Genomic DNA, 16,593 nt, shown 5'->3' with positions numbered 1-16,593 from the left:
GCTTAATTCTTGGGATCGCCCCATTGTGCCTTCCTCCCATCAAGCACCTACTCTGAAGCCTGAAAATGTCATTTTGTTTAATTTCATCTCACTTTTATTTTCTATGTTCTTTTGAATGCCTCTACTGATTTTTTGAGTGGGATTGTTCTAAGAAATGATATTATTTTTAGCATAAATTGAGTAGAATGAAATGAAATGTTGTAACAAATTCCACTGTTTCATTAAATCAAAGGAGACTAGATTCTTTACCAACTACAATTTCTGTGAGAGACAAAACTGTGTTTAACATAAATGATAAATAAAGAAATACAGGTATATTATTGTGTTTAGAATTCCTACCTATCCTAAATTGTGCTCAGCAGTAATTTGGCATTTGTTATAATAGATTTCACCTGTTAATGGTTTGAACCATTAGGAGCTACCAACAAATAGACCAAGAATTTGTGGCTCCAATTTCTCATGAGCTGATTCGGGGACATGCATGCACGCTACATTCCATTGTGAATCTCTAAGCACTGAGGAAAGAGCTGCCACTTCCCAGATTTCAACCTTCTATTTGCTTTAGTCATTTTGCATTTATTTATTTGTCTATTCATTTAGACACTTATTCCTACTTAGTTTGTTCTACAGAGCATTAAGATCGAGGACAAGAACATGCAAAAAATCAGGATCAGGAAAAATAAATATTATGAAGAGGAGAGAGAATAGTTAGAAAAAATATAAGATACAAGTACCTACTTGATAATTGAAGTGGAGGTCAATGTTTATTCCAGGCTTCCAAGTGGCAAAAGTAAAAATGAAAATATAATAGGAACATAATCACCTACTCCTCAAAAAGAACATAACTGAAGGGTTTTTTTTGAATTTCAAGGAAACTTCTTATTTATGGCTTAAAAAAATCAAGTGGTATGGATGACACTATCTCACAACGTGGAAGCATGCAATAAAACAAAATTTTACATCTTAAGGGATACTTTGTCAATTTCTTTCTTCTAGTTTCTGAACAATGTATCCTCCCTTTATTTTTCTAAGATTAATCTAAATATTTAATAAAATCTTACTTGCTCCTAAGAACTACAAGACTATAAGACTAAATAAATTGCTTCCTCTCCACTTTATTGTTATTTTATTTGATTAGTCCTGTTTTGCATTTGTTTTTACAAATTTAAAATCATTACTAGAGGGGCTGGGAAGGTGGCTCAGTGGTAGAGCGCTTGCCTTGCATGCCTGAGGCCCTGGGTTCAATTCCTCAGCACCACATAAACAGAAAAAGCCGGAAGTGGCGCTGTGGCTCAAGTGGTAGAGCGCTAGCCTTGAGCTGAAGAGCTGAGGGACAGCGCCCAGGCCCAGAGTTCAGGCCCCACAACCGGACCCCCCCCCAAAAAAAATCATTACTAGATGGTAAATGTTTAAATCTAAATATCTTTGCTCAGCATTTCCTTTTCTGTTTTCTTCTTCTTCTTTTTTAATTCCTCTTATATGATAACAGTTATCTTTTTGCATTTCAGTCTTTCTATGTAGGTTCAATTTCTCTGGGCCTGAGGACCATGCTTAATTATCATCATCATCATCATGATGCTGTTGTTGTTGTTTTGTTGTTGTTGTTGTTATGGCAATGCTAGTATTTGTACTCAGGACCTGGTGCTTGCTAGGCAAGCCTTTATCATTTGAGCTGTGCCTCTAGCCCTTTTTTCACTTAGTTTTCCAGATAGGGCTTAGTTTTTGTTCAACACTGACTTTGAATCATGATCTTCCTACCTATGTCTTTCAGGAAGCTGGGATTACAGGTATGTACCACCATGCTTGACAAGTATATCATTTAGAATTTTCTTTTGTGAGAGTCAAGTTGCTTTGTTTGACTTAAAATATTGTCATATTTTACTAGATCAAAGATTGCCAAAGCAACTCATGTTTTTCTCATTTCCTCATACTTTGACTCTGAATAATAAATAGATCAATAGACTCAATTGCAAATGAAAATATGTCTTATCTCCCACAAAAGACAATAACCATAAAACATCTATATAACAGGTATTAACTCAAATGCAGTCTCTCACCTACTAACATCTCTGTTCCCTTACAACAGAAACTAACATGTGAATGACACTCCCTACTAAGGAACCAAGGGAGCCATTAAAAAGCTTCCCAATGTCACACAGTGATGGAACCAGGATCCAGACCTGATGTACTCCTAGCTAGAGCACTAGCCCTGCTATTTACTGGTCCTTCTCAGAACTGTTGTGGGAGTTGGCTTCAGGTCTGTGATGTCAGAAGAGCCCCCACCTAGAAATAAAGCACCCTTCTTTATTGGGAGACAGCATGTGTCAACACCATCCTGGGACTGGTTCTCACCCAACTCACAAAGTAGAGATCATCCAAAAACAACAACAAAGAAAAGCCTTTTGTGTCCATGTCTTGGAGTTCATTTCACTTAGCATCATCCTATATGGTCAGATGTACCTATGTGATTTCTTTTTTCTTTCGTGTTTTTCCCCCCTATTGTTTATCCCTTGTTGTCATTGTATTTGATATTGATACCCTTTGTCAAGTATATGTGTTTATCTGATTTGGGAAAGGAAAGGGGTATAACAAAATGGTGAGACAAAGGACAAAGGGGGAACCAATGCCACAGCAATATTCACAAGATACTCTATTGGGGCGGATTGGGGAGGGGAAGGAAAGGGGGAGAAAAATGAGGGAAGGGGTAACAAGTTAGACAAGAAATCACTCTACCTTACTTATGTAACCCCTCTGTATGTAACCTTGATAATAAAAATTAAAATTAAAAAAGTATAGATCATCCTAGGGAGAAGATGGAGACAATCCTACCTACACAGAAAGCTTACGCTACTTCCCAAGGTCACATAGCTAATAAGTGTCTGGGTCTGGTTTTGAACTTGGGATTAGGTCCTCAAGCAGCCTCCAAGATGTTAGGAGTAGTCCTTCACAGTCCAGGGTGTAGTATTGGGGACAGCACAATGGGAATAGCTCTGTTTGGGTAAGTAAAATACATCTCTTTTTTATGCTTCTATAAACTTTGTTAAAATGTTTCTACTTTCTCTGACATGGATTTTTTAAAAGTAGAGAAAGAAAGAGCACATATTAGAAAATTGAATTTGGGGCTTCAAATAATACTTTAGAAGGAAGTTATGTTCATGACAAGAAACCATTCTTTTTTTGATTTTTATTTTATTGTAAAGGTGATGTACAGAGGGGTTACAGTTACGTAAGTAAGGTAATGAGTACATTTCTTTTCAAACAGTGTTAGTCCTCCCTCGTTTTCTCCCACTTGCCCTCCCTCCAACTTCCCTCCCCCTGAAATTGTAAAGTTCCTTTCCAACATAGTGTCTAGTGTCTGTTGCATTGGTTCACCCTTTGTCCCACGTTTTCTGTGATAAGAAATTCATTCTTTTGGCCTCCCCTTACCAGAAAGCAGCGTTTGTGTACTGACCCCACATTCGCTCCCAATAAGGCAGTGCTGCAGCACAGAAAGGCACTGAACCTGCGGACAGAAGGCCTAAGTTTGAGTCGAGGCTTTGGTATTTCCTTGGGAAGTTCATTCAACCCCTTTGACTTTGAGATTTTTTTTTTGGTCTGTACAGTGGAAATTATAGCTGTCCTGACTTGTTCACCTTCTTATTGTGACAATTAAATGAAACCAAACATAAGACAGAGCTGCTAGCTGGTCACAACAATGCATGCCTGAGTCTCAGCTACTTAGGAGGCAGAGATAGGAGGACTAATAAGGAGACTACATCTCAAAAAACGTTTGTCCATCAAGTGTAAATCAAGTTGCTAGTAACTCAAAAAAAAAGAGAGAGAGAGAGAGAGAATACCATCTTTGAATGGGATGTTTTGGTTACTATTACAATGTGTATTATTAGTAGCTAAAAACATAATATATGCTTCTACACAAAAGGGAGAAATGGTTTGCTTTGGTGTGTTTGTATGTGTGTGCATAGATATGCATAAATACACAAGGACATATGTTTAAGTCGGTGTATTCTGCCCATAAAGATGTAAAACCAACCCCCCCTCACAAAAACCAGGATCTCAATGGAAACACCCTGATAAAGGGTGCCAAGGCAGATTTGCAGGCCTCTACTTCAAGCTATCAGATAGAGAGACAATGCTGAAAGATTTGTTCTGACCAAGATAACAGGAGCTCCAGCCCGTGAAGCCTTGACCCTACGCATGACTTCAGAGAGCTGTAAATGGAATACTTCCAGCTGTATCTGGAACACTTCACTCCAGACAGAGGGCATCAGAAAACGAGCTGCTAGGCAGCTCAAGGAGAACGCTTCATGAGAGGTGTTTTAAGGGAATGGATCCTCAACACCCCTGGACATATCAAGTTTGTCCTGACAGACCCTGTGCCACCCCTCACTTTCCCTTCTCTGACCTCCTGCATGTCCCTTTCTCTGTTCTTCTTCCTGATCCTGTTTCTACAGTTCTACCTGGTTTTTCTGCTAAAAGTTGACTAGATTTGTCATCCCTGTTTTCTTTCCCATGGGTCAATTTTTAAGTGTGGCAACCAGAATAACCAACATCTCTAGTGACTGAATCACATGTAGAACTATTTTATGACAGAGCATGAGGGAACACCATGAGAAAATGTCTTTCTGAAGCCCATAGAAAGTCAGAAATCCATTTTTAACTAGCATGGGTGGCAAAACATATGCTGTCTATCAAAGAAAGTTCACATGGAACAGTAAAGTATGTTTGCCGTACACATTTCCCTAGATCCATGAGAAGAATTATACCGTGTCATTAGATTTTTCAAGTCAGTGACTAGATCCTTCCCATTTCTTGAATGATATGAGCTGGTCTTACGTACGCTCTCCATGTACTTAGAGAGGGGAAGAAGAACAGCAGCAGACTTAGCATTTATTAGTCTATGGAACTGGGAAGCAAGGTGGTAATCTAAGACATTGAGCTTCTACACAGGATTAGACTCTTCTTTCTTTGAACAGCTTTTAGATGTTTTATTTGTGTGGGCTTTTTTTGCTGTTATTGTTTGTTTTGTTTTTTGTTTTTGCTCATCCTGGAGCTTGAACTCAGGGATAGGGCACTGTCCCCAAGCCTCTTATGCTCAAGGCTAATGCTCTATCATTTGAGCCACAGTACCACTTCAGGCCTATCCTAAGTAGTTTATTGGAGATAAGAGTCTCATGGACGGGCTGGGATGTAGCTCAGTGGCAAAGCGCTTGCCTAGCAAGTGCAGCGTCCTGGGTTCGATCCCCAGTACCAAAAATGAAAAGACAAAAAAATACAGTAAAAAAAAACCCAAACAAGAGTCTCATGGACTTCTCTGCCTGGGTTGGCTTTGAACCGTGATCCTCAGATCTCAGCCTCCTGAGTTGCTAGGATTACAGGAGTGAGCCACTAGCACCTGGCTGATGTTTTATTTGTGAAATAAATAAAAAGACACATGCACAAGTTGTGATGAGATTCAGAATGTTCTGAAGGAAAAGGCAAGCTAAGGGGAGAGGTCTTCTAGTTCTGCATAAAAGGTAGGAATGTCAGGAACAGAACCAAAGGGATTCCACAGGTATTGGCTTCCCCTTCCTACCCCATTCTTCTGCTTGATAATGGAGTCCAACACTAATAGATTAGGTTCGTTGGGGAAATTATGGCCAGTAAATACCAGAAAGTAAATATGTTAGGCTTTGGCATGTCTTACAGACTCTGGTGACAACTACTCAATTTGCCACAGTACCACAAAAACAACTAGTGATAAGTAAGCATGATTGTGTTCCAATAATACTTTATTTACATCCCTTGAAATTTGAACTTCACATAATTTTCACATGTCAGAAATCTTACTCCTGTTTTTATTTCTTTCCCCAAAATCTAACACTATAAAAACTGCTCTTAACTTGATGATATCAGAAAAAAACACAGTGACCAGATTGAGCCTGTCAACCAGTTTGCAGATTTCTGGTTTAGAAATATATCTTAGTTAAATGATAGAAATTGAAGCCATTTTCTCTCTTTCTGCCTAAGTCTTTTATTGGTTTTCTCTACAGTCTCACTCCATTCCTATTCATCAGCACATTGCTTCTCTGAGTTTGCATGTTTGTACTATAAACCTCACAGGAGAATAAGGGCCATTTGGCAGAGCTCCACCTGGCAATGCTCAGTGACTGCAGTGGGTACCAAGGAGCCCGTTCTTGAGCACAGTAGTGCCAACATCCATTATCTTCTCTCTTCCTACTAGAATCCATCCTCTCCCCCCCCCAACAGGCTGAAAACACTAGAGTGTCACTTTCTTAGCCCTTCCAATGGACAAGACATCAGTATGTCCATGGTTTACTTCTGGACAATAAAATTTCGAAATCTCCTGGGAAAGGTTTTCCTCACTGGAAGAGTAGAGAGAGGTAAGGGAGAGGAGAGGAGAGAAAATATAGGAGAGAAGAGAGAGGAGAGAGAAGTGGGAAGAAAAGAAGGGAGAGAAAGGAGCAGAAGGAAGGAAGAGGAGAAATGGGAGAGAGAGGAGGGAAGAAAGAGGAAGAGAAAAGGGAAGAAGGAAAAGGGAGAGAAGAGGAAAGAAGGGAAAGAAGAGGAAGATAATGGAAGGAGTGGAGGAGAGGAAGAGGGGAGGAGAGGGGAGAGGAGAGGAAGAAAGCAGTAAGAAGAGAGGGGAGGAGAGGAGAGGGGAGGAGAGGGGAGGGGAGGAGAGGAGAAGAGAGGGGAGGGGAGGGGAGGAGAGGAGAGATGGAAGGTTTTTCAAGCTGCTGCAGCAGCCATCTTACAACCATGGGGAAAGCTCAGTAACTGCCAAATGTCCTGAAACACTCCATAAACTCTGCAATAGAATATGGTAAACCCTCAGAGTTGGAAATTGTCACTATATATTACATAGATGGCCTTTAGTTCCCATGAAGCTCATGTCATTGGAATGGTGACAGTCATCTTAAAGTGAAAGATCATTATAAGAAGACATAAAATAGCAGGCTTATGCCAATGATCCCAACTTTGGGGAAGCAGAGGTAAAAGGATTATGAATTCAAGGTCAACCTGGGCAACCTAGTGATTTCCAGGCCAGCCTGGACTTCATTGAGACACCTGTCTCAAAAGAAAAAAAAAAGATAAAAGAAAGACAAAAGTATACATTATCAAATTTCATAGACCAGCAAATGATACATACTATTTTCATTTTTGTGGCCCTTGATTAAGAAAAATCACTTATCTGTGATTCCCACCCTGGAAGTTCTATTCCGTGTGAATGAAACCAGATTTGTATATATTCCATGAAGTCAGCCCCACTGACCAGCTCCTCCAGAGCTCACTGCCCTGTGACCCTTGTAATCTCCACTTCAGTGTCTATATCCTCACCCCCAAATGGCCTTTCAACACTATTCCATCAAACTGCTTCAGTCACTGATGGCTTCAGTATTAAACCCAAGAAAAATATTTTTTTATTTTTTATTTACTTGTTTGGTGCTGGCAATCAAACCCAGAGTCTCATGCATATGTTCTACTGCTGGGCTACACCCTGAGCCCTCTTTTTGATTTAGTCTGCATCTTGCTTTGCCATTCCATGAATTTGTGATCCTTCACCCTGCCTGCCTGACACCACACGTCTCAACTTTTCTCTCACCTCTGGCAGTCTTTCAATGTTGGTTCTCCTCACTGTTCTACTTTACCCTTAGCTTTTCTTGTTTTACACTCATCTATACTTAAGAGCCTTGGTCATTCCTTATAAGTGTATGTGGTGTCCATGTTTATAAAGCTTCCTCCTGCACCATAAACCCATGTAAGTGTAAGGGAACAGCTGCAGGTGCCTTAAATTCACCATGGCGAAGACAAGCCCTCATCTACCCTTTGTATGTCCGTGTATGGCATATAACTCAGAAACCAGATATATTGTTGGCATTTCTCTCATGATCTTTCATCTAACAATGCATTCCCTCTCCTTGTGAGGGAATTCCCTCTCCCCTAACTTTGTTACCTAAACAATGCCTCCACATTTTTACCATGTAAGAGAAAAGCTAGCTCTTCTAGAAGCCCTTTCTAACACTCTCTAGCTCCAAGTTGTTCTCTCCCCAGTATGTCTTTATTTCTTATGACACATCCCTATTTATTACAGCATGTACTATTTATTTTCCTGAGTAGAACTTGATGCAGAGTAGACATTGTATTCATAATTGTTGTCTAGACATTGATGAGAACATTCTAAGTATTTCCTGAGTAAATTAATGCATGGGTGCTAAGTGATTAGTTGAATTTTTTTACATCAATGAGGATAGATTGTAAAATATCATACTTCATAGGCAAATATCCTTTTGAGCATAATGCTTTTGTCAAAATATAGTAAAAGTCACATCTTTTTATGTAGAATTAGAAAGAATAATAGATTTTTAATCCAGCTTCTTTATGAACTAGCCAAGGGTTGTTTGTAGTTACCAGTACCAAGTTTGCTGGTAACAGTTAATTATCAAAATGCCTCATGTCTTAGATTAAATGTATCTCCAGGTATTCGAGTAATGCTATTGAGTGCTTACAAACCTCTCCTTCCTCGCTGCCGTTGAACCTCAACTCAGATCCAGTCAACTTATCCCAAATTCTGAACTCCTTTCTTCCAAATTGATACAATTTTAGTGTATTTTATGAGCTTGCTCCATGTCCTATTACTTCATTGTACTCTGTGCCTTATTTTCATGGTAAGTGTATTTAGCCATCTGGCATTAAATTTGGGTTTTCTTGGCACAGTAATCATCATTATCATTAAATATTGTGGGACTTACAGTATGGATAGATGAATGGGCTATTTAATGAAGGAATTGACTAATTTAAGAGATGGTACTTGTCAAAACTCTCTCTGGACTCCAAGTTGGGTAGACAAGGTTATTAGCTAAAAAAAAAAAATCCTCACTGTTCATTTATTGGTATTTTTTCCTAAGGAGTTTTACACATTGTTTAGTAAAGTATATTAAAGAAGCTTAATGAGAGACTTTTTATAGAGTCTACTGAGACCCTTAGTGAGATTGAAAGAAAGTGATTTTACAACTCCTTTTTGTACTTCACTAATCTTCAGTGCCTAATTGCTAAAACAAAATATCTTCTAAAAACCTAAAAAAAATCTATGTTTAAATTACACTCTAATCAAAAGCCCCCTGCTTCATTTACTGGGCTCTTATGTGTGCTAAGTGGCTTCTAGAAAAGCTATTTTGCTGTCACTTAATAGATTCCCTTCCATTGTAATTAACAGTAAACTAAACAGCAGTGCAAAGTCCACTTTCCCAGGGCTGTGATGTAAATGTCATCCCACAAAGCAGAATGGAAACTATATTACCTTTCCCATTTTTAAATGTTAGTAACCATCTCATTTATGGTCCCTTTGAGAATCCAGATAGAAACTTGGCAGAACTAATGATAGTGTTATACATGTCTCAACGAACAAATATGTATAAGAAAGCTACTCAGTTGTGCCAAACAGCAGTATATGGTGAGTAATGTCTCCCACTCCTCAAGAGGAATGTTAGAAGACTGCTGTACCCATCCCTCAGGAGTAGCATGGACCACATTCCCATCCTTAAAATTGTGTTTAGATGTCAAGGTTAATGCTGATGCCACACAGGCATGGGAAGTGGTTTAAAAGTCTATTACTCACATCATAAGCCATTCTAGGAAGAGCAAAGTAGACTAGCCTGCTGCTCAGCAAATGGCTTGAGAGAGCAGGGAAAGGAGAATGGCTTTGGTAGGAAGGATCCCTGTGCATGAGCCAGAGTGTCCAGAGATGAAACATACAGCCAGCATTAGCATCCAGGCTTTCTCATCAATTGGAGCTGAGAGGAAAGGAAGTAGTAGGGCTTGAAATTGTCAATAGTCAGATCAAAAATGGCATTCTAAGTGGGCATTGGTGGCTCACACCTGCAATCCTAGATGACCAGGAGGCTGAGATCTGAGGATCACAATTTGAAGCTAGCTTGGACAGGAAAGTCTGCAAGATTCTTATCTCCAATTAACCTCCAAAAAAGCCAGAAATGGAGTCATGGCCCAAGTTATAGCCATGAGCACAAAAGCTCAAGGATAGCGCCTAAGCCTTGAGTTCAAGCCCCAGGGACCAGCAACAGAAATAAAAAATCATCCTATTGTACATCACAACACATTGTGTATTCGAACAGAGAAAAAAATCAGGCACCTATGCTTCATATCTGTAATTCTAGCTATGTGGGGAACAGAAATCTGAAGGATGGAAGGTAGAAGCGACCCCAGGCAAAAGTTTGTGAGACTGCATCTCAAACTATATCTGGGTATGGCAGCATGTGCCTTCATCCCATCTTCCAAAAGAAATATAAACAAGTATAAAACAGGTACAACTCAGGTTGACTGGATTGACTAGAAGTAGACCCCCTCTCAAAAATAATCAGAGATAAAAGGTCAGGTGATATGACTCAAGCAGGGGAGTGCCTGCCCAACAAGTATGAAGTTATGAGTTCAAACACCAGGACCAACATGTTTAATAGAACTTCATTGTTATTATTAAAATGTTGTACAGAAGGGTTGTCATCAGGTAATACATACATTTCCTTTTTTTTTTTTTTTCTGGTTCGTGGGGCTTGAACTCTGGGCCTGAGAGCTGTCCCTCAGCTCTTCAGCTCAAAGCAAGTGCTCTACCACTTGAGCCACAGCGCCACTTCTGGTTTTCTGGTGGGTTATTGGAGATAAGAGTTTCACAGCTTTTCCTGCCCAGGCTGGCTTTGAACCGCACTCCTCAGATCTCAGCCTCCTGAGTAGCCACCAGCGCCTGGCCATACATTTCCCTTTTGGACAATGTCTCTCCTTCCTTCACTTTCCCCCAGTTTTTCCCTCCAGTCTCTGCCCACAAATTACATAATTCATTTTCCACATAGTATATTCTGAATACCATGATTACATTTATTAAGCTTTCCTCCTTCCCTTTCTGTGTCCTCCCCTTTCTCCTCTCAGGAAGCAGAAAAAATGAAAATACACACACACACACACACACACACACACACACACACATATAATACCTCCACCAAAACAACATTAATAACCCATGCCTGGAACTCACTTCAACAAATAGTATTTGGTTCAAGGGAGTTATGCCTTTGGGTTCCTCCCCTTCTGGTATCCTCTTTTGGTCTGTTTGTCTGTGAATTCCTGGAGTCCTGCAGAGGTTATCTTGTCCAGTATATTTTAGATCTAGCTTCCACATATGAGAAAAAAAACAAGCACTGTTTGTCTTTCTGAGCTCACTTAGCATGATTTGTTCTAGGTCCATCCATTTTCCTGCAAATGACATAACCATATTCTTTTTAATGGAGGAGTAAGATTCCATTGTGTATATATACCACATTTTTTTTCAATCTACTTATCTGTTGTAGGGTGTCTGGGATGTTTTCATAACTTGGCTGTTGTGTATAGTGTAGCAATGAAGATGGTACACAAGTGTCTTTACCATATCCTAACTTAAATGATTTGAATAGATGCCCAAGAGTGGTATGCCTGGGTCATAGGGAAGTTCTATGCTTAGTGTTTTGAAGAACCTCCAAACCTCCTTCCAGAGTTGGTTGTACTAGTTTACATTCCTATCAACATTGCAATAGGATCATGACCAACTTTTTAAAAAAGAAAGAAAAGGAAAAAAAAAGAAGAGAGGAAGGAAGAGGAGAAAGGGAAAGAAGAAACAGAAGGGGAAGGGGAAGAAACTTAGTATTCTAATTACCCATTGTCAATATAGTATTGTAGAACATTCACACAAACACACACACACACACACACACACACACACACACACACACACACACCTCAATAACTGGTAAAAAAAAAAAATTTATTGCTTCTCTGTGTGGAGTCAGCTAGACAGTTCTGATGATCTTCCTGGAGCTCATTTTTCTGTATGAGTCAGTCATCAACTGATTTTGTCTGGCTTTTCCTAAACCGATGATACTCCTCTCCATGTTGATGACCCTTCATTATATGAATGTAGGCATGCTATCTTGGCAAAGACAGAGGTGTAATGGCAAGCAAGCCTAATTGCACAAGCACTTTTTAAGCATCTGATTTGAAGCACTTTGTGTACCCATCTGTTGAACAAGCAAGTCAATTTCCCCAACCTACTGTATTTATATTATACACAGGTGACTAACATCATAGTATCTCTTTTTTCCAGTTCAAAGTAGTTGGAAAGAGAAGTTGAGTCAATGATCTATTTATTCACTATTATGTGTTCAAACACTGTATTTGGAATTGGTGCTACAAAAGCAAATGTGATAATTCTCAGGCGCACAAAGCCTGATAGTTTAATACACTATTAAGATAATACAATTCAGGGCAAGGGCAACCACATTGATTTTAACAAGGTGACACAGAAATGAAACTATTGAGCTCTTTCCCTCCTTGCCTTAGATTTGACAGTTGATTTAATTAATTTTATTGAAATAAAATTTCCTCTTGATTCAGAAAACATGAAGAGGAAACTTACTGAGACTCCCCTGTGTGCGGCTTCATAAAAATGCAGGATTTCTAGACATAGTTATCAGTTCTGTTAGGCTAATGGAGATATATTTCTTTTCTCCATTGCACTTAGTAGCAGCTTAGTTCAACCAACATTTATTGTGTCCCTATATATGCAAGCTACTGTTCTGGGAACCTACTAAAAATCAGGGATTTCTAAAAAAAATGGCTAAGATGCCTAAAATATAATACCTTCAAATAACTTATAGCTTAGTTTTACTCATACATATCACCTGGTGAAAACACACCAGGTATTTTAAGTGGGAGGAACTTAGTAGAGGGAAACAGTTACATAGTGGTAGAACTGAGATGACAAACTGAGAACCATGATACTGTTAGTAGCTAGAGGGACAAATGGCCACAGGGCAGAAAGTAGGCTTTGTGGCTCTTACCTACAAGAGTTCCAAAGACAGAGTTCAGGACAGAAAGGAGGGAACCATTCTAGTTTCTATCTACTCTCCCATTCTATCCAGACTGCTGACCAGCATACAGAGGAGGGAGGAATACTAGGTGGGAGAGGAAACCCACGGACTCACACAGGCAACTATTTTATATGTCAGAGTAAGCTATGGCACACACAGTATGCTAGTTGTTCTTTTTCTGTTTTTTTTAAATGTGTGTTTGTTGTTGTCTAAGGTTTTGTTTTGTTTTGTTTTTTGAAACAGGGTCTGACTATGTCGCCCAGACTGAATTGGAACTCTCTATAGCTCAGGTTGATTGGAACTCATAAACCTCCTTCCTCAAGCAAGTGCCACCAAGCCCAGTTTTCATTGTCCCTTTCCATGTTTGGTTTCCTTGGTATCCTGTAAGCATCTAAATTGTGTTTTTAAGCTCCCCAAAAAGATTTTAATAAGCTCACTAAATAGTAGCTTTCAAACCTGTCAATATCCACTTCTTCAAAGAAAATCCCTTCTGAAGTGCATTGTATGAAACAGATAAAAGCAAAGCTGTTCTGCTTGTTCCAACTCAGTCCTGGAGACAAGGTTTGGGGACCTAAAATTTCCCAAGTTTAAGTAGAAACTTATTTACACATCCTTGTGTCTCTCCAGAGCTCTCATTGGTGGATATACGGTGATTCATTTCATCCAGTGACTTTAACACGACACTAAAGGAAGCTTCGGTAGATCTGTTAGAGTTTTTAATTTTTATTTTATTGTAAAGATGCTGTACAGAGGGGTGACAGTTACAAGAGTAAGGTCATGAGTACATTTCTTGTTGAGCATTGTTACCCCCTTCTTTGTTGTTCTCCCACTATCCTTTCCCTCCCCCACCTCTTTAACTCCCCCCTCCAAGTCTGTTAGATCTTAAATAGAAGAGAACTGGAAGGAAAGCACAACTCTCCAAGAGTAGCTGTAAACTTAAACCCTAATTGATGGTTCCTCTATCTTTGGGAATAGACACCACGTTAATCTCCTAGTTAGTGGCAGATAGTTTCTTCAACTTTTGAATGAATTCTTCCAGACATAAAAGTTAGAAAACAAGTCGTTTAAATAAGGATACAGGTGGACCCGTTGCAATAATGAGAAGTACAAGTTGTTATGTCGAAAACGAACTTTACAACTTTGGGGGGGGGGGCAGGGAGAATTGGGGGGGGGCGGGGGGAGGCTGGGAAGGGATCGGAAGGGGAAACAAAGGAGGAGGCGACAATGCTTGATAAGAAATGTACTCATTATCTTGCCCATGTAATTGTAACCCCTCTGTACAGAATTTTCACAATTAAAAAAAAAAGTTAGAAATCATCAGCTGGATCTCCTCTACATTAGTGAAGATTGTTACATGAGGAAAATTTAGCCCTAGATTTTCAGATATCTTCCCTGGCCCCTCTAGTTCATCCCTACACTGTGTTAGGAGAAAACGAATTATATAATGTTCCTTCCTTGTCTTTTGCGGCCTACTTCAGAATCTTTAGAGTGTGGAAGAAGGTGGGTAGACGGGGAATTTGGAAACTGGAATGCAAATAACTTCTCCACAAAAGACAGCAGCACTAACATATATGCACATATATATATATATGTATATATATATACATATATATATATATATATATACACACACACATATATACAGAAAGAGAATGAGGGAGAGCGAGAGAAGGGGGGGGGGGTTCTGAATGGATTCCTTGAGATGTGTTTTATTTCCGTTAGAAATACAGAAACTCCCAAATGGTCACTATTCGAGTCTCACATGTTGATGATTCAAGGAAAGTCTGGAGACATGTACAGGAAGCCAGTTGCTCCCGGGACCCCTCGAGGCAGGGCGCCCCGCAGTGCCGCGGGGATGCGTTCAGCGAGGGAAACTCTGGAAGCCCCTCCAAAACGCAGTCCTTTTCAGAAGGTGAACGAGCAGGAAAGGCCGCAGGGTCTGCGCGGGTCCTCGCGCCTGCTGGCAGGCCGCAGCACCCGTCTGTCGCCCACCTTCCCTTCGCCCTCCCGCCTCAGCCCCCCAGGATGCCGGTCCGCGCTCACCCGCCGTCTCCGCGCCTTCCCGCCCCGGCTCGCGCCTCCCCACCCTTCCCGGCAAAGGGGGATCCTCGCCAAAGGGGGCCGCCCTGGCCCGGGTCCTCCCCCGCCCCCGGGGCGGCCGGACCATAAAGCGCCGGGTGGCGGCCGTCCAGCCCAGCCGCCGGCGCCCCAGCTCCGCGCGTGGCCAGGACGCGAGCGCCCTCCCGGTCCCCGACGGCTTCCGGACGCCGCACCCCACACCTGCGCGGCCCACGGGGTGGGGAGGGGACATCCCCCGACTTGGGACGGCACCCTGCCAGCCCCGGGACACTGAGGCCCGGCGAGATCGCCGTCGCTCGTCCGACCCACCGGTGAACATGCTGACCCCGCGTGGAGCCGCCTTCCTGCTCCTGCACCTGGTCCTGCCGCCGTGGCCGGGGGCCGGCGCCCAGGCCGCCCCGCAGGGTAAGTGGGCCATCGTCTCCGCGCTCACAGGCCCCGCACATCCCTGTCGCTCTGGGGCTCGGATCCAAGCACGTTGTGATTGGAAGTTGTGGGTAGAGTCTAGACGTTTCTGAAATTCGATTATTCATTCCCTAACAGCAACAGTTGTAGGGATGCAAAGCTTTTTCTCAGCCTAGGGCGATGTGGTGAAGCGTTTCACAGCTCCCTACAAGGTCCTGGGTGAAATCACGGGCTGCTGAAGACCAGCTTCGGCCCCTGCGATGCCCTGGGGAGGCCGAAGCTGTGTCCACCCCCAGCACAGCCTCCTCCTCATGCCTCTACTCTGTCACCCGCCTTCCCGTTTGGATCCCAAAGAAGCACGCTTTCTTATCATTTAGAGGTTGGCTAAGTGTACTGATTCCTGAGACACGTGGAAAGGACTGAGAAATTGGTCTTTGTCTATGGAAAGGTTTTAAACATTCAATAAATATAGATGCCTCAATATTCCTGCCCTTGGTAAAATGAAATGCCCTCGGACAGAGAGCTCTTTAGGTTAAACAGAATTTCTTGTAGAAAAGACAAGAAAAGAAAGAAAGAAAGAAAGAAAGAAAGAAAGAAAGAAAGAAAGAAAGAAAGAAAGAAAGAAAGAAAGAAAGAAAGAAAGAAAGAAAGAAAGAAAGAAAAAGAAAATAAGACTTTAGGCCATATTCCTATTTGAACTTGGTGCCTGGGTTGATTTCTATTATTAACTAAGAAAAGTCGAAGAGACACACGCTTGAAGTGACAACTGTTATTCTCCAGGTAGCCAGAGCAAAAAACATTTTCAACCCCTTTAAGTCCCCATCACAAGGATCACTCACTTAAACTGCTCATTTCACCAAGAAACTCATCTCGATTCCACACCAGAAAACCGGAATTGTGGTTTCAGGGATTCCTGTGCAACTAATTTCAGATCTGGTTGAAATACTGGAAATGCCAAAGTCTGTAATATGCATTATGCCCTGTGCTTCTAGGAAGCCAGAAAAACTAACTTAAAATTTTTTTTATTTTACTGTAAAGATGCTGTAAAGAGGGGCTACAGTTACTTGAGTAAGGTAATGAGTACATTTCTTGTTGAACATTGTTACCCCCTCCTTTGTTTTTCTCCTAATATCCCTTCCCTTTCCCACTCCTCTCCCCTTCCCAAATTGTAAAGTTCATTTCCAGCATAGTGTCTTGTGAG

At 41.1% G+C, this 16,593-nt stretch overlaps 1 protein-coding gene across 3 annotated transcripts in view; it reads left to right on the top strand.

Annotated features, from left to right (window-relative positions):
* Positions 1-16,593, top strand: part of LOC138832928 (thrombospondin-4-like) — an 84,323-nt gene that overhangs the window by 25,955 nt on the left and 41,775 nt on the right. The window contains exon 1 of one of the 3 annotated variants that reach the window (XM_070031190.1): positions 15,305-15,392. The exons of the other annotated variants lie outside the window; for them this stretch is intronic. Within the exon in view, the coding sequence (XP_069887291.1) occupies positions 15,305-15,392 (88 nt within the window). Of the gene's footprint in view, positions 1-15,304; positions 15,393-16,593 lie in introns of those variants that run through there. 3 annotated transcript variants of the gene reach the window in all.

This window comes from Dipodomys merriami, unplaced genomic scaffold (assembly GCF_024711535.1).
Source record: "Dipodomys merriami isolate MVZ:Mamm:240054 unplaced genomic scaffold, mDipMer1.0.p SCAF_20, whole genome shotgun sequence".
NCBI classification, from domain to species: Eukaryota; Metazoa; Chordata; class Mammalia; order Rodentia; family Heteromyidae; genus Dipodomys; species Dipodomys merriami.
Note: the sequence above shows the minus strand (reverse complement) of the source record. Positions and strands in the feature narration are given on the sequence as shown.